The sequence below is a fragment of the Apteryx rowi genome, unplaced genomic scaffold (genome assembly GCF_003343035.1).
Source record: "Apteryx rowi isolate R43461 unplaced genomic scaffold, aptRow1 scaffold_5, whole genome shotgun sequence".
In the NCBI taxonomy this organism is placed as follows: Eukaryota; Metazoa; Chordata; class Aves; order Apterygiformes; family Apterygidae; genus Apteryx; species Apteryx rowi.
The window spans coordinates 3,268,207-3,291,063 of NW_020450760.1; the positions used below are offsets into that span (position 1 = coordinate 3,268,207).

The window sequence follows — 22,857 nt, forward strand, 5'->3', positions numbered from 1 at the left end:
TTGTCAAGATCAGTAATAGAAATCTTGTCTTAATGAAGCAGTGAGTACTCGGAGGGGAAAAAACAAAATCTAAGTCTGGTTTAATAGACCTACTGCTGTTGCCAATCATTTCAAAAGAATCAGGATAAACACAGGAGGTTCTTAAACATTTCAGAAACAGTTTCTCAGAGAGCATTTTATGTCTGCGTAGCCAAGCTAAATATTAACAATTGAAACTCACTGTAACTCGCAATCATCTAAGCTCCAGTTCTGTTTTTCAGAGGAGAGCAGGGATAAGTGCAAACTTCGCCCTTTTTTGAGCTGATGATAATTGATTAAAAATAAATAACTTCATTTTTGAGAAAGTAGCTTATCTTGCTAATAAATTTGTTTGTTTTCCCCATACTGTAATTATCTCCATTAATGATGCCTCGCTATCAATGCTGTATACTCAGACAGCAGGAGAGCAAATGCTCTCAGGACCCCCCCCCCCAAAAAGAGAGATTTTGCCAAATTTTGCAATTCTCTTCATGAATATAGGCTGTTCTCAGGATATTATTCCTGTAATGAGAAATATATCTGAAATACCAACTTTTTATTCTCCAGGCTTTTTGAAAGCATATGCACGAATACAAAAACATACCTTTACACTGAACAGAGTGAAGGATCACATTAATACATGCAATTGAAAGATTGCAGACAAAAAAGAAATTTATCCAAAAAACATAAAAAGTGGCACCAATGGTTTTACTTTCCACTTCAAGATATTTATAAAAGACCTACACAAAGCCAGTTGTGTACCATTTCTAAATAATCAATTTAAATCTCCCCACAAAACCATGATAAAAAACAGAAAGGTATATGTAAAGGTTTCTAATTTCCATCATTGTTCGAGTCACTCTGAATTGCTCTTAAAGCAATGATCTAATTCTTCATATTCCATACAGTGCAATACAATACACTGCTATTTCTGTCATTCAAAGCAAGGGCAGGCAGAGGTTCTATATTTTCTTAGAGAGTCTGCCAAGGCAGATCCTGGAAAATTGGTTTTATTATTGATTACTGTTTGTGTTTTTTTTAATAATGTTTTATCACTGAAGCTCTTAGATTAAGCTGGTATTTATTTTGTCTTATATTTGGCATCTTGGAAACAGTTCAATAGATTTTCAGTGTATTAAGATTTTGGTGTGTCTCAAGATTTGACCATTCTACTAAGGCACAACTACAGTATCCCTAAGGACTGAAGGGAAAAAGCTTATTTTTAAATCTAAGACATATTAACATATACTAAAGTTTAAAATGATCAGGAAATAGGAAAATGTAGTTTAGTAGTTATTTTGAAAATGTTTTTTGCAGGTTCAGAAAAGCCAGTATGCATTCTTCTCCATACTATACTAGACTACACACTAGCATATAGTATGCTATACTATAAAAATTGCTAGTTGGTTCATCCGTAAGAAAACTCCTGGCTAGAGTTTGAGGGCTATATTGATCTGTAGATGTGAGTAGCTGATATATGTGTGTGTATATACATATATATATATAGGTGTGTGTGTGTATATATATGTATGTATGTATGTACATCTACACCAGGTTGCTAGGTTTTCTTCTGAAGTAATTTTTGAACTTTTCCAGTGGACAAAGGGGCAGATAGGGAAGACTGAGAGGTGACCTGAATTATTCTGATACCTATGTGCACCTCCAGAAAAGCACAGAATGAGTCACGCACCTACAACAAGATATAAAAATAAGACTGTTTGAAAAATGCAATAGTGGCATCTCAAAGTAAAGAGACAAAAGCTTCATTGCTGTCTCTAGGAGATGAGCCAATGTCTTCTTGTAGGTAGCTATTTAGAAAGGTGACCAGTTGCATGAGACAAAAAAAAAAGAAGTACTTTAAAAATAATTTTCTAGTGATGCTTGTAATAATCAAAGACTAATGATGTTATCACCAAGTCAGTATTGTAAGAGTTTGCAAATGCTCAACCGAATGGCCTAAGTACAAGGATAAAACTGAGCCTCTACTATCTACTCCTTCAGTACCTAAATACTCAGTTCATACCAGGGATAGGAAGTGAAAAACTGAAACCCCATTCCTTTATTTGTGAACAGAATCTATTAAAAAATCCTGATCAGTTCCAGGGCAAAAAAATAAAAAAAAAAAACAGGCTAAAAGTGTTAGCAAAAAATCCTTTTCATTTCTGAAGCCTGACTATCATGCTCAGGATAGTAGTAGTAATCTTCATCAGAACTACTTTTAATTGACAAATACATCCAAGTTTTATTTAAAAAAATGCCAACAGCACTGTATCTATCTTTTTGATACAACACATAGATCCATACAACCTAGGCCTTAAAATTCTTGTTTTGCTCCATAGTTTTGTTTTTAAGCGTTATGTCCATTTTCAGAAAGACAAGTCTCAAGACTCTCACTTATTTTTTCTCCCTCAAGTTATACTTCAAGATACTTCAAATCAATAATCTTAACAACAACAATAACAAAAAACAACAAAAAGGCAAATAAATTGAGAACTTCTAAAAAAAGAGTAGAATTTATACCTCTATAATCTTGTTCCAGATAGGATGATGAGTGGTAGCATCCCAGAGGGTAATGTGTTTGTCATGTCCACAAGTGAAGAACTGAGGTTTAGAGGAATGGACTGCAAGTCCCCAAAGCTCATCAGTGTGACCCTACGTGAACAGAAATGTTTCTTGACAGGGTGGACAGCAGCATCAAAAGTAAACACATTTAAACAGGATTAAAATGAGGAAACTATATATTAAAGCATTACAAATACATTGCCTTGGATAGATGCATATTTATCATGTTATTTATTGCCAAAAGTACTGTAATGATAAATTTAATAGATTCACATTTATGATGCTTAACTTTGGGCAATACTTTTACTGCTCCTACACTAATTAGAAACAGTCATGTAAGGCAGCAATTTACCTGGGTAATTGGAAAAAAATCTCCTGACAGCGTGCCCTGTAGAACAAAGTTTCTAGTGGTTCCTATTAATACAACATCACCTTTTCCCTCTGCTACTGTTCTTATTGGACCAAACTTCTCTGGAATCTGTGTTCATAACACATAAACAGATAGATAAGTCAGACTAGAAAATGACTTGTCTGGTGTTAGTATTTTTTAAAGACATATGGCGTAACAAGTGCATTTTAATAGAAATTGTACAGAGATGATATAAAATACATGAATATGTATTCATGACTTTGAAAAGTTTATAACAACTTGTGTCAGCTTAGTAACTGTCTTTATAACACTACAAGAGAAAATATCCTTATCTATGGAACATTACATATGTACAGATAAATGAAGTATTTCAACAAGCAGAAAAGACAGTTTCTTCATGCTGCATTAACTCAATCATATTTTAATTACAACCTTGATATCAGATTAAGTATTTCTACTCAGAGGTAGTGTCAGGCTTTATATCACTAGTGCTTTCCTGCACGTTATGCTCCTTTAATTGACACCCAGTTTCTGGAAGACTCGGTGCAAATCTCCAACTTAAAGCTCAGCGGAAGATGTGAAATTTAAAAGAACGAGCAAAACCATTGTAGGAACAAATAAATGAAAAAGAAAATAACCATCTTCAGAGGCCATGGTTAGAATCAGCACAACAAGCATGTATCTTGTGCTGTGTTAAAAAACAAATTACTGAAAATAACATGCCATTCCAGTTGCAAATATATTTGGAATGTTTCATAATAGACAATTGAGTTGAAACCCTTCCCCAGAGTTTTACACTGATTATACTCTTTCATCCAGTAGGTAAACCATCATATAATCCTGTCCAAACAAATTCTGCTTTAAAATTCAAGCTCCTATACAGCAACTGAACTGATTTTAGGAATTTATTTTTTAAATAAAAAACCCCACCACTAACAGAAAAATATATGGGAAAAAAAGTAAGTGATTAAAAAAACAGTATCATTTTGGAAATAGAAAAGTACAAAATAATTCAAATATTGCAATAATATTTAATATTGTAGTATCTGAAGTAAAAAATGATCTAACATTATCAATTTCAAAAAAGGAAGAAATAATAAAAATATCTTTAGAAGATATGTTTTCCAATCCAAATAGATCTTAAATATAAAATATTATTTAATGAATAGCCTATCACAGAAATGACCTGATCACTCAAAAGGTATTACATTTTAGCATTGATTTTCTTTCTCACAGAATGTATTTTCTATAAGAAAAAAAAAAGATTTAAGAATGTCAGCTCAGAAGACAGCTAAAATCTCACTCTGAGTACAGAGTAAATTTAAAGATAGGTGATATCACCTCTGTTTTGTGAAGTTTTTGGTAATTTCCATTCCAAGATATTAGTTTTCGATCTTTTCCACCTCCCGATACTAGTGTGCCATCTCGTAGCATACAAAGCGCAAATATTCCACCTTCATGAGCTCCTTGAACTGCATGGCTTATTCTATTTGTACCTGGATATATGGAGAAAAGATATTACTACTGAAATATTTAGCTTACTCGCTCATTTTTTCCTTTGCTTTATTTATCTGTTTTTATTTCTCTACCTGTCAAGGGTTATATCTAACAACGATGAGGGCAGGTATTGATCATTGCACTGAAATGCTCAGTTCCACAGAAGGGACTGCATTAGTACATCTTAAAAACTTATTACCCTTCAACACAAAAAAAAGAAAAAATATACATTCACTTAGTCTAGTTCATGGAGGTTTAAGCTAAACTGCTTGACATCACATTTGAACTGAAGCAGGAATACACGCCTTATCAACAAAGAAAGAATAACCCAATCACTTGTGATTATCCAAAGATATTCCAGATCCTTCAAACACCAAACTTGTACTGATATCTGCCTAAACAGGGGTCTATGATGCCCTGGCAGAAGACACTGAATCACTCTCTGCAAGGGCCTGCATTTCTTTATTGATAAGGCAGGAGGCTAGGGAGAACCTCACAAGGATGAAGCTGGTTTCTGCAAGTACCTCCTTAGTCTCAAAAGACCTTTACACCAACTACATTAGATTAAATATGTCTAATTTGAGAATCATTATGATTATGAAGTATAAAGAAAAAATTATTAGGGATTCTATTACTGAAACATGCACCTTGCATCAAAGCCTGGCTAACTTCATGTTTAGTACAAGTGCTAGGCTGACATACGTTAGGAGACAAGAACTGCTTTTTCCTTTATAAAGCACATTTGCTTTAACTATGGATATGTGTTAGTTACTATTGCATCACATAAAGAGAAGATTTTGCTAAGGGTATTCTGAACATGTGGAAGCAGCCCTTGCTTGAACATAGAGCACTGCCTTAGAAGCAGTGAAAACTTAGTCAAATATGCCCTATTAAGACAGAAAAACATAGAACATCTGTGTCCATCCCAGAAGAACTGACAGTGGCAAGGAGATCTTGCAACATACAAGGACTTCACTTCCTTTCCTAGGAAAAAGGGCAGAAGACAGTGCTTGCAGTCAAGGGAGAAATCAGTCAGGCTCTTGGTGTGAAGGCAAACCGGCCTCTGAACGCTGCACTGATCCTGCCATGTCAGCAGCTGCCACTACCTCCCCTGTCTGTCAGCGGCCCAGAAAAATGACCAAGAAGAAGAGGGAGGAGATGGGACTGTGCAGTTTCTAAATTAGACCCTTAACTCCATTTAGAAGGGAAAGTGAGCAAATGTCTTGCTTTAAAATATCATAGGAAAGGAAAAAGAGAAATAAAGGAGTTACAAATACCACATCCACCCCTTTCCTCAGCGCTACCTCAATGCACCAATTGATCAGTACGGAAAACAGAAAACCGGCTAGCAGTCCTCAGACGAAAGAAGTTTACAAAAGCAGCTCAGTAAGGTCCAACTTGGTAAATGAGTCACCATGTTGCTTCCCCAGTTTTATATCCTTTATCTCCAACATCCTCAGAGAAGGCACCGAGTAAGTAAGAAGCAATTGTCATCCATATCCCTCTCCCTTTACTAAAGGGCCTCCATTAGGGGAGGCTCATTATTCCTATGCATGGCATCTCACACCGTAAGTAAATGCTTAGGATGTGGTTACTATTGTCTTCCAGCAAGAATTGCCTGCTGGTGCCTAAAACAAAGCCTCTTCTTAATAGAATAGGCTTTTTAAGAAGTTTTTCCTGTCCATCCATTCCTTTTTAATAAAGCTAAGGAATTCAATTAAATCTTCATACATTCTAGCTTGACTTCCTAAGGAAACAACTAAAGCTATTTGTTCCCTTTTCAAAAATATTTGTCAATATATAGGTATAATTTTTGTAAATGCTATATTGAGGGAGAGTATAGGAGATTATCAGTTATACTAACAGTGCTTCTTGCAATCACCTTGATTAAAGAAATGAATTTTCCCTGCTATTCCTGAAGTCAGTAAAAGCCATAATTGCTGGTGTAGCTCTAGGGTTTAACATGTGGCCACAGGAAACATATTCTACAGTATTTTGTGCCAGGGCAGTCAGGCATATGTTATTTTAAAAGCTGGTAAGAGAACTGGATTGGTCTTGGCAAAGAATTCAAGAAAAACAAAATTTATTCTTCCTAAAATGGGATTACAATCATGCAAAAATTCAGTCTTTTATTATAAGGTTTCACTATTAACGTCAGTTTTGTCTTACCTTTTCCCCAAATCAAAATGTTTCCGCTTGAGTCTCCTGTAATAGTATCACCATTTTCAGAAAAGGTCACACACAGGACAAACTTTGGCTTCTCTTGTTTCTGCATGGTTATGAAAAATACACACTCACAGCAACACACAGCCCATTCATTTTAACTGTATGCATTTGAGTAATTTAGCTTAGTCTTTTACAGTTCTATTATTACTTAAATGTCTACAAAGGAGTTAACCACATTCCTGCAGGCTAAACAGTTAATCTAGGCTAGGGCAAAAGATGCAGAAGCTGAGGTTGGGGTCCCAGTACTACACCCAATATCACACGTTACAGCTGCACTCCCCCAGCAAGTGAGGAGGCCTGCCAACTTTTAACACAAGACCAAGAATGTCCTGGGATATTCTGAATCCCCCAACTCCCTCCTAGCCCCAAAGGCTCCAAGCGTTTTGAAATGAGCAAAGATGCAAACAGACTTCATTATTATTTTTTCTCCAAAGATTCCAGGAGAGAACTATTACTAGAGAGTTTGGCTGCAGTATAAATTAAGAAATCATCTTTTGATTGAATCCTAAGTTCAGAAGTGGAAATGTTGCTTTGAGACCCTGCATTTAAGATATTAGCAAGAACAAAACAGGGAAATGTGTAAGAGGACAAATATGTTCACTATCTAGTAGCTTCTAAGGACATTATTTACAACGTTTGCTGAATAAGAATTTTTATGGTTTCCTTTCTCCCTTAAACTAACTGGCATCAGTTATTAACTAGGACCACCACAATTTTACATTTACAACAACCATATGGTATAATAGCACCATAACAGAGGCAGAAATCTGTCTAGTTGTTTAGAAGATATAAATGAATGAAAAATAAAGTGAAACAAAATTAAATGCATTATCTCAGTATCTCATCCTTATTTCACACAAAATATATAAGCTGACATTGCAAAGTAGTTGTTTTGACTATACTTGCGAGTCATGACTCCACAAGCAAACAGTTAACTAGGCCCTACGGTAGTTATCTGCAGTCACCGCAAACATCTCTCATTTGCACAGGCAACTGCTGTAAAGCTTAGTCTATATTTAAGAACAAAACCAAATCAAGACCTTGAAATGAAAATGATATTTACCACATAGTATCCAGCTCAATCTGTATTTGAATTACATATGTGTATGTATCTGAGCAGAACAGAGGAAGAGGAAAGAATATTCATATTCACATAATTTTTAATTGAATTAGATGGGGTTTTGCAAGTTTTTCCTCTGACAAAGAAAAAAAAGGCATATTTTTCTTTCTATATTTTTTTAACTTGAGGTGAGCATAGAGAGTCTTAATGTAATTTTCTTTTGCTGGAGACCAGTATAAAGAACATGGAAAAAGGCATGTAAGGAACAGAATGGGAACTACACTTCGAAACTTGATTGTGGCAAGCCATCAAAAAGTTCTCTGTTCCATGCCCTGAACGCTACCTGAATTTTTGTAAAAATGCAAGTTTAATAATTATCATTTTTTTGATTTATTCAGATATTACTAAGCCTTATTTCTGCATGACTGTACCATTCCTATAAACATAAAATTAAGGAAATAGTTTATTTTACCTCAAATAATCCTTGCTTTTTAATGAGGGAATTCCCTTCTAATGTCCAAAAATAAAGGTGTGATTTTCCACAAGTAACTATTATATTTGTGTCAGTAGGGTGAAAATCTGCAGCAAATACAGCCTCATTAGAGCACTTGAAGAGAAAAAAAAAACATTGCATCAAAATTTAAAATCCAAAGAAAAAAACAATATAAAATTGTTCTCTAGCTACATGAACTGATCAACTCCAGATATAAGAAAAATACTGAGCCATTCATTTATTATTGTAGACTGGAATATTTCGGTAGAATACTTTGAAGCAAAAAGACTGGTCAAATGATTTTCTATTTTTTAAGTTATTATCAAAAGTTATCCTTCAAAAATATGTCCTATAAGGAGAGGAAGATCCATATGAAAGACAAGATTAGTTTAAGATGTTTCTTTTCTGTACATGCTCCTATCATTGCTTTCCAGACTTTTCTAATAAATTCTAGCATGACTACAGCAGCAAAAAAGTCATTAGGATAATCTTAACAGTAAGAGGAAAGAATCCCTTTCATCATATTCTTTGCCTTTTTATAAAATGAAAATGTTAAAAAGGCACAAGAAGTTAAATATAGACATTTTATGACAAGAAATACAGATCTACATACAAGCAAGTAGCAGTACACAAAATATCTTATTGCAACACCTTGACATCTGCCAGCTTTTCTTCTTTCTGCCAGTCCCACACAGAAAGCACATGGTCATTTGAGTCATCCACTGAGCACAGGCTACTTCCTCCATTCTAAAGCAAAACATGGAAAATATTAATGCATCTGTAAGCCAATATTAGAAACACATAAATACCCATTAAAAATAAATACTTCTGCAGAGGTGAAAAGGACATATTTATGTTTTCATTGTTATATTTTTAGTTATCCCATAGATCTTCATGAAATAGAGCACTTTATAGGATCATCGAAGAACAGGGCTAAAAAAGGGATATTGAAGAGGTTCTCTTTCAGGACAAACTGTAGAAAAACACAGTTTGTGAGGAATGAGGTAGGTATCTCTTTTTAAACTTTCAGTGATATAACTTCCCAAGGCAATCTACACACCATTACACTATTAAGAAAGTTTTTCCTGATGATTAAACTGAATTTCTTTCATTGCAATTTAAACCAGTTACTTCTTGTTGGATCTACTATGGACATGGGGAATAATTTATTCTTTATCAAGCAATAATGGAACAAAATTGGGGAACAGGGAAAGTAATGAGAAAACAACTTACTCCTGATAGATGTCTTTTTTTATAGTTATATCTTCTATCATTCTTTGCTTTCCTAATCATAGTGACCCTAACTCCTTCAGTCTTTCTTCTTGCATCATATTAACTAGACCTTCTCCAGGTAATACCCATTTTTCTGAAGTGTGAATCCAGAGACTGAATGAGGTTCTCCAACAGAGATTCTACCTGAACTGAGGGAGCAGATTGACATCACAGGTCTTACTGGTGATGCACCTGTTCAAATATCCAAAATATGGTCATTCCTGTATAACAACTAGATCTTTTTCCAAGTAGCAGGTATCTGGAAGGTAATTTTCAGACTGTTTTTCTCAAATGATTTGAGTTAATTCCTAGCTTTGTGGCTACAGTGAAACAAACCATCAAGTAATGTCTAATTGCTTTTCAAGCCATTTGAATACGTTTTTTACCCCATTATTCCTGGCATTGACTATGTTAGCTGCGACTGCAGATGACCTTGCAGATGCAGAATGAGACCGTGGTTACACAAGCAATCCTTTGGCACCAATGCTGATACAAACAGTCCTTTTCCTGACACCCATAGCACCGCCAAGTGTTTGTTGCTGCCTCTTGAGCTGGGCAAGCACGAAAGTTTGGGCTATCATAGCATGAGCATGTTTGGGGAATGGATCCATTTGGAAAAAAAGAGCCAAACCAATCCTGCTTCATTTTGTTTATAAATAAGGTAGATTGGCTGCTTTCCTGATGGATCAGGTCCCTAATAAACTTCCTGGGTGCAGCTACAAAAATACCATTTTCCACACAACTCAGGAGATGGGACAGAGACAGGAATAAGTAGCCTGAAGAGGGGGCTGTTTAAAAAGAGATAAGCAGCACTGTGATGGGATGGCAAGTAATGCTCAAAATGGGCTAAGCTATGACTGTGAAATCACAGCGTAAAGCAAACGCATTAAACACTTCTGCTTTCTCATGGCACCTGTCGGTAGCATTCCTCCATTATTAAGTACGCCATTCCTCATCTAGGGAGATATTTACAGAGTATTTGCTTGATATTCCAGATGTTTGTGGAAACTTTCACTGAAGTAAGTTTTGCCTGTGAAACACACAATTTAGTCCTCTCCTTTTTGAAAATGCTTTTCTGATGACTGGTGTAAATCATCACAAAGCATCGAGGACTTATATATTCTGTCCTGTACTGAGGGCTTCTAGGCTTCTGTGAGTCAGATTATAAACTCACGTTTCTATATGGGACTTGAATGCCTTCCGTGTCTTCTTTTTTACCTCCTTGATAGACCAGAGTTTGAAGGGTGCTGACAGAAGGCTAACAGTAGAGGATCCTGATTCTCAACAATCCTTTATCCATATGCCTTTCGCAGCTTTCAGGCAAAACTTTTTGCTAGTGCTATATGAGCCCCATTTTCTAAATCCCAAATCAGGGGTATATCCCATCACAAAAGGCCATTTTTAAACACACAATGCATAGAAAAAAAAATAGCTGCAGAAATGGAACAACTCTTTTTTTCTTTTTTTAAGGGACAAATGTAATGAGAAGATTAAAGGCAAAAAGTAAAGATACTGAAATTTCTGGAACACAAGTACCTTTGCAAGTGTCTGTCCCTGAAAAAATTAATTGCAGTTTATGGTATGCATAAGACAGACCTCTGAGACTCTTGAGATATTGCTAGCTTTAATAATGATATAAATGGTCTGAAACAATTGAACTTCAAGCTTTCCTCCTCTAAAGAGGAAGCTGAGAGAGACTGTGCCCAGAAAGCATGCCTTGGAAGCTAAGGAAAAGAGAAAGTTTGTTCAAGAAAGCTAAATTTGAAAGACTTCAAAGACCTGTTCAGTGCACATTCTTAATATGTATGACTATTCATTTACTTACAGATTTAGAAAAAGCAATGCAAGTGACAGCTCGGTCAAAAAACCCCATTCCAATGACATGCAGTGTATTCAGAGTAACAGAATCCCAGACACGTACATGTGGTGGCAATTGCTACAAAAATAGACACAGAAATAACAGCTGAAACAATGGTGATAAAAAATATCAAGATTAAAAAAATGAGAATGCATCCAAGAAACATTTTAACTCAATTTAAGGCATGAAAGTTATCAGAACTTCCCTAGAATGGCTGTTTAAGCACAGATATGCTACAAATGAGAATTCTGCTTAGGACCAATATCTGGGACTGAATATTCAGAGTGTACAGCATTTCAAGTCTCACTGACAGTTGTTAATTCAGTGAAGTTAATGGGTACTGAGACATGTTTCATTAAGTGAAAATTGTTGCTAACCTTGTGATGTGGGACCTAGGGTTAGTCCAGGATTATCTGTTTAAACCATAGCAAACAAGATAATTCTGGTCAATGTCAAAGGGCAAGTACATAAAGAAGATTAAGAATTTCTAAAGTGTAACTAATTTCAAAATCATAAAAATGAGCATGGAGAGATTGTATCTTCAGATTCTTCTTTACAAGCCTAGTCAGAACCAGCTTTTTTTTTTTTTTTTAACATAAAACTCAAGGTACGTATACTCAGGGTATACATACTCAAGGTATACATACATAGCCCAGAGCATTTTCCTATGAAATTTATGTGGTTCCCCTTTTTTCCTGCCAATCCCTGACTTCTGTAACACACAGAGAACCCCACACAGTGGTTCAACTTGAAGACAGAAATGCTTCTCAAATCCACTAGAGGGCAATCCCTGTAAGTACATGTTGATTAAGTTTTATATGAAAGCAGTTAGGAATTTAAAACTGTATGTTCAACCTTTGCAGGAAAACAGTAAAGGACATATTTCCTTTTTCCCTGTCCTTTCAAATGAAACTAATAAAAGGTTTATTACAATATCTGAAAGAAAGCAACAGCCATCAGTCTTTCTCTCTCATTGATCATAAGTAGGGAAATTGCCCTTAAATCAAAACCACCCCAGTACCTCAGGTATAGAAACGGCTTTTATATAAGATTATATACCACTTTCTCCTCAAGCATAGGTATCAAACCCTTATATCTTATTTCATAAATATAATGGTAAGTAATTGTACTTACAAAGTTAAAAGAATAAAGCCCAGAGATTTCTCAAACACGCAATAAAATTTACAATTGAGTTTATGTTACTCAACTAAGTTATCTTTACATAAACCTTGTAATGTGTGACTGAGATTGTTTTCTTCATTTACAACTAGTTAGCATATTGATAATCCTTTTTTTAACCCTTCCTAATAATTCTTCTTTGATGACATCTACCAAAAGTTTTGCAATAGCTTGGCCATAGAATCAACTGAGCAACTTCTTCCTCAGACTTTTCTTCCCTCTTCTTCTATCTATTCCTTCTCACTTGTCTTAGCTCTTTGGTGCAAGGACAATCTTCTTCTGTCTGACTAAATTCCTACCCTACAACCAGGCTTTACAATGGCAAGAATAGGAAAGGATTTCTTTTTCAGCAAATAACCCTAAGCCATTCTTATTTGTACTTTGGTTTTGGTAGCTGTGGTCAGAAATGAACTTGTTATTGTCCAATTAAATCTCCTCTACTTCTCCTCCTTTTTCTTTCCCCACATCTCCCCTCCCTCTCAGGTTTTCCCTCTAGTGTCATCCTTCCTTCCCTCTTTGGGAGACCAAGTCCAAAACTACCTTGGGTCTATGTAAGTAACAGAACAAGAAATGACTGAATGATCTTGATAATGGCATTGGCTAACTTTGATATGGTGCATATGTATTCTCAAGTGAAATTTTGTTTGTGCTCATTCCTAGCATTTAAGACCACTTTAACTGCAATATGAAAAGTATGCATCTTCTTGGCAACATATAATTTGTTGTATTTCACAAGAATATGTCAGCAAAGGGGTCACTCACTTTTCCATCTTTGGATGTACCTGCAACTTGACCTGTTGCTATAGTGATCCTATCAGGATGGACAGCTAGGCTAGAAAAGAAAAAACGGGAAAAGGTCAAACTTCAAGCCACTGATTATATTTTCCATTATGCTTTTGCTTGAGCCTGTAATAAGTAGCCTATAGTCATAAAACACATAACAGACATGTAAATATTTTATACACCTATAAACAGAACTGACAAAACAATTTTCATGCTCTCTTATTCAACAAACTATTCCCTTACAAACAAAGCAGTGATTTGCTTAAGCCCTAATACCTCAAACATGTATCCAAACCAGCAGCAGTGTTACTTATGTTGGGATTCGCCTCATCTAGATTTAGATGATTGCAATATATAAGGAGTTTACAGTTTGAACTAATTATCTAACTTCAGATATCTCCCATCAGAGTGGGTACAGATCTGGTCAGTATAGCCCATGTAGTCCAGCCAACAATCCTCCAGACCAAACATACACATCTACTCAAACATAAGACAAATTGTTCTCTAGACTCTACTGACTGTACTGACCAGATATTCCGGGACTCTTATAGGAACTTAGATATCGAGCTAAGTTAGACACCTGCAATCAGGCAAGACGATTCCAATCGATGGTATTTTTCCAGAGCAGGAAGGCAGTTATTAAAGTCTGAGCTTAATAAAAATGTCCATCAACTTCTCCCTAATATTTTTTAAAAGGTAAAAAAATTCTTTAGTACGTAAGAACTAGGGTACAGAAATTACATTTCCCAGAATCAAAATTGAGATTTATTAAACTGTGATCAACAATAACTAATACTTCTAAGAAAAAACAATCTCAAATTTGTATTTAAGTAATGCCTGGAATATAGTCTACATTTGTCCTAAATTTTATCTATTCTTTTTTCATGATAACTATTTTTCATACAGTTCTAGAAGCAAAGTGCTGTGCAAAAGGAACAGTGGCAATAATTCATTTAGCTTTATAATGCAAAACTGTATGCTCCTTCTAATAAACCTGAATGCTTTGAAATGTCTACAGAGTCAGAAAATTTGAAAGAAAGAAATGAGATAAAACAGGTCCAAGTTAACATCTCCCTGTAAAACAACTAGATTTTATGAATAATTTGATTTAATGAAACATGCTCACAGTGCAACCAGATTTGATTATCAGTTCTATTTCTGGCTTTCATGGACAACAGGTGTTTCATAATGCTTAATCTAAAGAAGGGATGTCAAACTCATTCTATGCATTAGGGCCCATCAGATAATCCTGGTGCTTGTTTAAGCTACGCTCAACAAGTAGACAGATACTGTCAAGATAAACCATATGTTTATTTATATTGCAATTTACTGCTACTGATATTTCCTGACACCTACCATCCTCTAAGCCTGAACACAGCTAATCACTCTGAAGCCCAAGCTGGCATGTCTGCATGACATTAGGCTGTATGAACAAACCAGACCGCTCTGGACTAACTTGCAGGGTATCTGCCATGATGTAGACATGCCTGAAGACTTCCAGGAAGACTGCAGATGAGATTAAAACTGTTTTGGTTAGATCTAGCCTGAAGGACCTATATTTGGCACCCTGACCTAGATGAAGATGAATAATTCAATCCTATTTAAAACAGCAGATCTGCTCATTTACTAGCTGTAAAGTAAGTAGCACAGCACATACAGCAGCAGAGACTTCAAGGCAGGTTTTGCAAGCAAACTCAGGCTCCCTTTGGATGGATAGCTGGGTATCTTAAAAGCCTGTGCCATCACATCCTGACAGTAGTTGCGTCTTGTGCTGACTAGATTAGAACCATAATGGACATTCTTTCCATGACTACAATCACACCTTCATTCAACTGTGCAAACTGGTTGTCAGGCGTTGGCACCCAACCTATGCAAGACTTACAGGTTAAATCATTAGGATTCTCTTTTCAAAACTATATATAAAAAAGCACAAAAGATGAACTCGCAGATACTATTTCATGAGAAAAAAATATAATTGTATTAGGAGACTTACCACTTCACATCATCGTTATGACCGGTGTAATGTCTCTGAAGCTGTTCTTCAACATTGAATAACACAACTACCGATGCAATGAAATATACAGTTTCACCCGTTGGAAGAAGATACAGGTTACTGCGACAGTCCCGACCCCTATATCCATAGCTAGCATGTTTGTCAAGGTACAGTAACATTACCTAAAAACTAAGCATGTTAAAAATAAGCAAACACAAAATGCTTTTCTGCCACTGGTATTTCCTGATACCTGGCATCTCTTGTTTTGAGCACAGCTATACCACTTGAAAGCCCTCAAAAATTCCTTACTTTCATACAGTAAAAACAGGTAAAGCATTTCACAATCTTCTATATAGCATACAGAAGATAAATGGTAATGGAGACAGTGGCAGGATTTTGACATACTACCCCTTTACTATTCTCTGGAATTTTATAAAAACCAGACAAAGGCAACACCCCCATGTGTATTTACTATTTACATTGGTTGACTCTAATTAAAATAAAAATTTGGACTTGATACAAATACTAATAAGTTATTCAGTACATCTCCCTGCCTTATATTAGGACTGACTGTATTATCCATTGTTCTGGATGATTGATTTCATTATTCTGGTCATTACCAACCAGATGGACATAAAACTGTAGAAGGGTTACATCATACATTTCGATTTATTTTTGTAGTATTTAAAAGGCAGTGGCCCAGATTCTGATGCTAGTCATATTAACACTAATCTAAAATTAATCCAGTGAAATAACTGGAATTAATCCAGAAATAATCTTATTTAGACTGAATGTTAATTCAGCCAAATTATGTAGTTTTATTCTTGTGAAGAGTCATTAGGGATTGCAACTATTCTGGCTTCCCCTTTTTATGGGAACAGAGAGGAGCAGTATTAGCTGAATCTTGGCAAAATGGAACAGCATTCTAATTCAGTCAATATGGAGAAACTGGCTGCAACAAATATATGTGTATGTACTAAAACCCCAATTATAAGATATTTAAGAGAGATTTGTGCTCTCTATGTATTCTCTATGGTTAAAGATAACACAGTCAAACTAAAATACCCACGTTAACATGATCCAAGAAATAAGGCTAAAAGTCATCTTACTTCTAAAATATGAATTTAAATACCAGCTTGCTGATTTTTTTAAATAAACCCAGTGGAGGTAGTCGTTCATTTGCAATGCTGCGTACCATCCATCAAAAGGTGCAGGCAAAAATCCAGCTTTTAGACTCCTAAAATTTAATATTTCTGCTAAAGTTTCTTCAAGTTTTAGATATTCAAATTTAAGGAAATGAAAATCATAAATGCCTTATAATTGCAGATAATCTACAAAGAATTTCTAATCTGTCTGTAAAGATAAGAGTTACTACTTTAGTTGCAGGACAATGCTTTATTTCATCAAATTTATTTTTCTCTATAAGGCCAGATGCTATTACCAATTGAAGCCAACACCACAATTACCTTAGTTCAATAATATAAAGGTAATTTTCTAATGAACTAGCTGTTTAAGTTTGGATTTAAAAGTTTAAAAAAGGGTTAAAAAAAAATAACGCATTATATACACCTTCATGTCTCTGTGCATAAAGATAGCTGTTAAATGGAAAACATATTCTTTAGAGAAAAGCTTTCTTTCCCCTCCTTCCCTTTTGGATCAATGCAATGCTGCACCCAACCATTCCTATGATTTCTGTTGTCAAATACTTAGTATCTCTCAATCAGTCTTCTCAGATTTAAACACCTGGGGTTGATCTCTCCTTCCCCTCACAGTTTCCCATGCCCGATTTGGTGGCTTCACCTGTTCCTTGATGAGTTGGCACTTCAGTGACGGTTACCTTGCCCCTTCCTCTCCGTTGGCCTCCTGCCTTCGTTTCAGACCTGCTGCTTGCCAGATGAGCCAGCGGCAGGCAGAGCTCTGCAGATCTCCACTCCCTCCCCGACAAGGCACAGTGCTGACTTCTCCCTCAGGCCACCAGCTTTGCTTGATCTCTGCCTCACACCTCCACCATTCAACATTTCTGTTTCTTCGTGTCTGAATATATCTGATGCACTCTGAAGCTCTTGCACCTTACCCTGGTATCTGCCAACATGACTGCAAATCCCCGTTAGGTTTCATGTATGCCATTCTACAAATACTTGATTTTCTCACTTCTCTTTCTTGTCATGGTCTGCTTTGCCGTTTCCGTTTGTCCATCTCGCCTCCAACACCTTGTTTCTCTATGCCCGTTCTTACACTACAAGGCATTTCTGCTTGCAATCCCACAGTCAGGCTGATTTTGTCCACTACAAAGCTCTTTTCTCCTACTCCGGTGCTGTTCTCCTCCTAGCAAACAGCTCAGCTTCTCCAGCTTAGCTGAACCAAGTGCCTGCAATATCAGTCACTTTTTTGCTGTTTTTGTCTTTTTCCTTAAATGACCTTGCACTACTGCCTCCAGCTTTTCTTCTTATCATTCTAGTCTGTAAACTGGGCGTTGTTTTTTTTAACACTGTAAATATCTAGTCATTGGTGTAACTTTTAAACATGGATATCATGATTCGGCTTGACTACAAAGAAAATAAAATCTGAACACAGGGGGTTTTTTTGGAACTATATGTCTCCTCTTCAGTAACCATTTAGGGTTAGTTTGAACATTTTATTCATTCATACCTTTTTACTGGTGGAAAAGATTTATATATAAGATTCTACTGGGTGTACACACACAAACACCTGAGAGGACATATGAACATTCACACTCAAAATACTATTTTGCTTGGCAAATCTATAAGTCAGTTAAAAAAGCTTAAGCGAGAAACTACTGATAGGGAAATCATGACCTACTTTAATTAATATTTCTTATAATAGTCTAGAATGTTAACTTCAGCTTCCCCCTACACACTGCTAATGACTACCTTTTCTGTTTGTTTAGTTTTTTGTTTTAGCAAGCATCCTCACACTTTCTCCCATATCATTCTAATACAAGCAAGGGGCCCCTCACAGAAATCTGAAAAGACATCACTCAATTTTGTTGTGATGTGCTGAAGAACTTGGACAGTGATTATACAGTAGAATGCTGCAAGCAATATTTATCACTTTAATCTCAACCGTTTTATTAATTTGTGCCATTTAGTTAATTTCTGTTTTTAATTCATCTTCAGTCACTTCTGTATTTATTATCTCCAGTTCCAGCAGAGTGGGATAGAGCTCACAGGCTCTGCTGCAATAGGAATAATAAAAATGGGTAGTAAATCTGTCATTAATCCTTTGGAAACTTGATTCTAAAATTCTTGATTCTGAAACCACAAGTAGTTCTATTTATAAAACTTAGCAAAAGACTATTTGCAGTTTGTCTTCTTTTATATGAAGACAAAGCAGCTTCCTATTTGCACTGTTTGGGACCAAAAAAAGTCTTTTCTTAAAATAGAAATCCTTTGGAAGACTTCATCTGTCTAGAGATAGTGGATATTGCAAACAGATTCAAATCTTTTTGTGTTTGTTTTATCTTGACTCTTCCATCACACATGCTAAGATTATACAAAAATGAAGTCTGTCATTACTTTTTTCAATAAAGAATAAATCTCCTTATTATATTTAAAATTGAAATGAAAAAACTTCTATATGTGATGAAACACTTTAATGTTAGAATTCTATATGTATGTTCATTCATATATACAGAAGGCAGTAGAAAATTCAGTTGTTTGGTATTGATGGTGTTTAAGCACAGTTTAAAATCTAAATGCAAGCACTGTTTTATATATGATATCTATTAAGAATTACATTGCTAAGCATCTAACAGTTGCAAAGTGCTATTTGATACTGGTGTTATCCAAGTATTAAAGTTGATTATAGTATCCTCTAAAGGACAATGGTGCACATTTTATAAAATACAGTTTAAAATGATAAATTACTGATGAGAATCAGTAAAAGACAGGAACTTGTGTTATGCATACTATAATTAATAATCTCAGCTCAGTACATTCTTACGATACGCCTAGTTTGATCTTGAGCTAATTAGCATATTTCAAACTTAACCTTCAGGCAACATTTAAGCAAAATCTTCCTTAAGCTGCTATCCCATATTCCACAAAATACAGCAGCCTCAAGACAAACACATATTTGAATGGAACATGATGTAATACTTCACTAAGGAAATGAACTTTATTAAAAAATCCTAGTTTTGCTACATTCCAGCTCTAAAAATTATTTAAAACAAATCAGTAAGACACGATTATTTCCAGTAGTTCCCCATCACAGCAAGGATACACCCATTCCAGTTTAAGCCTCTTGGCTGGTAGTTCTACTTTTGCTTCCAAATTGTAAGATTCCACTTGCTCTTTGGGCATGTACATGGTAACAGGACGTCCACGAAGAAACATTTTTACGTATCCTTCCTCTACAAAAGGTCAGAAATGTTTAGCGTTACACAGAAAAACATCAGGGGAGAACTCCAGTGCTTCCCCGTCCCTTCCCACTTAACAGTTTGGTGGGTTATAATTACAAAATGACATGCAGTCTCAAATTTACATGATAAATTATGCAGCTTTGCTTTTTTTTTAAAATAATCACAGACATTAATCAGACTTTTTTTTAAACACACCAAGTCCCTTTTTCCTCTAAATATTTTGAACAGCTGAATTAGAACTAAATAATATCATTAAGAACTACAAAACTGAAAGGACTGAGATCAAAACTATTATTTTTTGTTAAAAAATAATTTTGCATTAACATCTTTTTAAACACTAAAAGTGAAGGGGAAAACATCAAAGATTACAATTAACGCAGAAATGCCACTTAAAATTATTTTATTTTTTAAAATCAATATTTACATTGGAGCATCAGCATCTAAAGTATTTTTCGACACTCAGTTGCATTCTTTGCATCTCAGTGTAAAGATACACTTTACACTTGATACATAATGTTAGCGATACATCCAGAATAAGGAACATAAACAATTAGTAAAAGGAATCATGCTGATGTACATGCAAAAAAAGTAAGTGTTTAAGAATTACTAAACATTGAGAAAGGAATGACAACATTGACAGCACATTATAGAAAGGAAAATGACATACAGCAGAGAAGCTACAAAAACTGAGCTGGCTCACAGAAGTAAACATTTCTAGGAGAAAATACTAAAAATAACGTGTTGGGCTTTTAAGAAATATGTTTGAGGAAGAGAAGCAGGGATTAATAACAGATCTGGAAATACTGACTTGGGGACTTCACGGGGCTTATAAAACTAGGTGATGTGGGAAATGCCATGAAGGTCTGACTAGGACTTTTGGGAACTGGCAAGGCCAGAGAGGGTGTCCTGTGAACTTCTGGTGAAGTTTGTCCACATTCAGAATGTGCTGGCTCCTGCTGCTCCATCGGCAGATCAAGGGATTCAGCCTTGTTCTCATGCGAATCAAGCAGTTTTGGAGTCAGTGACATCTGTAGAGTTACTAGACAGAATAATTGCGGGCACAGAGGAAATGGGAGGGCAGAAGTAACAAAATCATGTAAATAAAAAAAACTTATACGATTTAGGTCTGTTAAAATTATGCTATGAATTGCTAAGTATCATTACAAACATACCATTATTTTTTTAATTTGAAAACTAAGGCTCTATTTGAATTGGAAAATAAGCACACATTACAGATCCTGATTAACTAAATTAAAAATATTGGCTGAACAAATAAATATCATAGCTATGTTGTACTACATAAATATGTGTATTTTGCCTTTATACTAATTCATTTGGGAAAGGTATCTAGTTGATCTGTCACAGTAAAGTTACAGCTAGGGCTCTAAGAATACCCTTAATTTACAGAATTCATGCATAAAATGAAAAAAAAAAAGGAAATTTAACATAAAAAAATAAAAATAAGCACAGAACAATAATGGAGACAGATGGTTGGAGTTTAAGATGCCTGCTAAAACTGCCAGAATACTGGAACTGGTTTTTAAAAGTCTGCTCTGATAGATCTGTACTAGAAAATAAGCTATAGAGGTTTTTTCCTTGTATAATAATAGAGCATTAAATCCCTATTTGTACAAGCATGCAGTATCTATTTAATGAGCTTGAAATACATGCCAATACTACTAATATTGGTATGCCAGAAATTAATATATTTTCAGCAGTGACAACTCCTAACTGTGTTTACTAAAGGCATGGATGGAAAGTTTAATTCACTGAATTGCTTTCATCACCTGAAACATATCACGGGACTCATAAAACTTGAATTTAGACATCTACAATGGAAGTATCCACATTTGACCGAGTCACTCAAAGCTCCTTTTTAGGGTCAGTAGGGAGTAACAGACACTTTTGGAGGGATTCATCACATGTTGTTCAGATGTTCAAAAACAAAGTATATAAATCGAGTCTTCAATCGAGTCTTCTCTCTGCTAACTATAAAGAGGAACTTAGGATGACTAGGCCAGGAACAGAAATGTCTAAGTGTGTATGTCTAAGTTTTGGTAATATTAATTTCATCTGTAATGATTGATGCTAATAATACAGCATGTTAGCTACATAACCAATCCACATCCCTTTTCATTTGTTTTCCATAACCAATATTTTAAGACAGTAAAGTTCTCTAGGTGAAGATATATAGATACAAAGACAGACAGTCAGCAGAAACTACAAAGAAAGACTGATGGTGAAATTTTTAAACAAATGTATCTTTTACACCTGCAATTTTGTAAAATTGAAATTGTTGCTGAAAATATCAGTAAAAACGTATAGTTACCGAACTGAAATAAGATGCATGAACCCTTGTAGGATCTGCAAAGGAGACCACTACTGATTGCAGGCATAAAATCAAATACACAGAGGTAGAGACTCTTTCAAATACTTTGTCTTGAAAACAAACATACTTTCTTTGTGAAATCTTAAGATTTGTTGCAAAGCTGAAAGACGCTGATTAGTGGAAAAACTGTTAGGAATAAGCTATCTCTAAAAGCAAGACAAATCTGTGATTATATCACAGATATAAACATGCATCAAAAATGTGCATATTTACACTACAACTTAGCTACAGCTTTAGAAACCAGTAGGATATGTTTTATCAAGTGTAACTCTGTATTATAACATTGAGCAAAAAGCACAGAGAAATTAGTTTTATGCTAGGTCTGCTTACTCAACATTCAGAAAACTCTACAGTCTACTCAGTATGAAAAAGCAAGGGAAAAAAATCAAGGCGCCTATAAACGTATGTTAAGCTAACAGCAAAACAGCCAAAGGGGCAGATTCTGTACGAATTTCAGCAGAAGTGCAGAACACCATTTCAAGCACAGTGAACATCCAGGTGTTGCCATATAGCTCTCTCAACATATTTTGTTCTAATTCAAACTCCTCTGAGAAAGTCCACATGCATCTAAATTATAACCCATTATTAAAGTGCAGCTGAGGGTTATAATTCAGTAGATGGTACAATAGATGGTGTAATACTTTTTGCTTTATTCAAAAGAAATAGAAAAGGTTTAACATTGTAAAATGCATGTAGAAGTTATAAAATAGCTGTTTATTTGTACAGCTTTTATCATACTAGCACTAGTTTTGCTTCGAGAGCTATGAGGTTTTGGA

At 35.2% G+C, this 22,857-nt stretch overlaps 1 protein-coding gene across 12 annotated transcripts in view; it reads right to left on the bottom strand.

The window, feature by feature from the left end:
• The window catches only part of EML1 (echinoderm microtubule associated protein like 1), a 129,301-nt gene that overhangs the window by 11,597 nt on the left and 94,847 nt on the right, over positions 1 to 22,857 (bottom strand). For 10 of the 12 annotated variants that reach the window (XM_026079295.1, XM_026079296.1, XM_026079300.1 and 7 more), the window contains 11 exons: positions 20,501 to 20,731; positions 19,554 to 19,683; positions 15,312 to 15,461; positions 13,298 to 13,367; positions 11,324 to 11,434; positions 8,878 to 8,973; positions 8,206 to 8,340; positions 6,617 to 6,716; positions 4,292 to 4,446; positions 2,933 to 3,058; positions 2,539 to 2,670 (listed from right to left, as the gene is read on the bottom strand). In XM_026079295.1, coding sequence (XP_025935080.1) covers positions 2,539 to 2,670; positions 2,933 to 3,058; positions 4,292 to 4,446; positions 6,617 to 6,716; positions 8,206 to 8,340; positions 8,878 to 8,973; positions 11,324 to 11,434; positions 13,298 to 13,367; positions 15,312 to 15,461; positions 19,554 to 19,683; positions 20,501 to 20,731 — 1,436 coding nt within the window. The remainder of the gene's footprint in view (positions 1 to 2,538; positions 2,671 to 2,932; positions 3,059 to 4,291; positions 4,447 to 6,616; positions 6,717 to 8,205; positions 8,341 to 8,877; positions 8,974 to 11,323; positions 11,435 to 13,297; positions 13,368 to 15,311; positions 15,462 to 19,553; positions 19,684 to 20,500; positions 20,732 to 22,857) is intronic. The other 2 variants (XM_026079306.1, XM_026079307.1) reach the window with 1 other exon arrangement.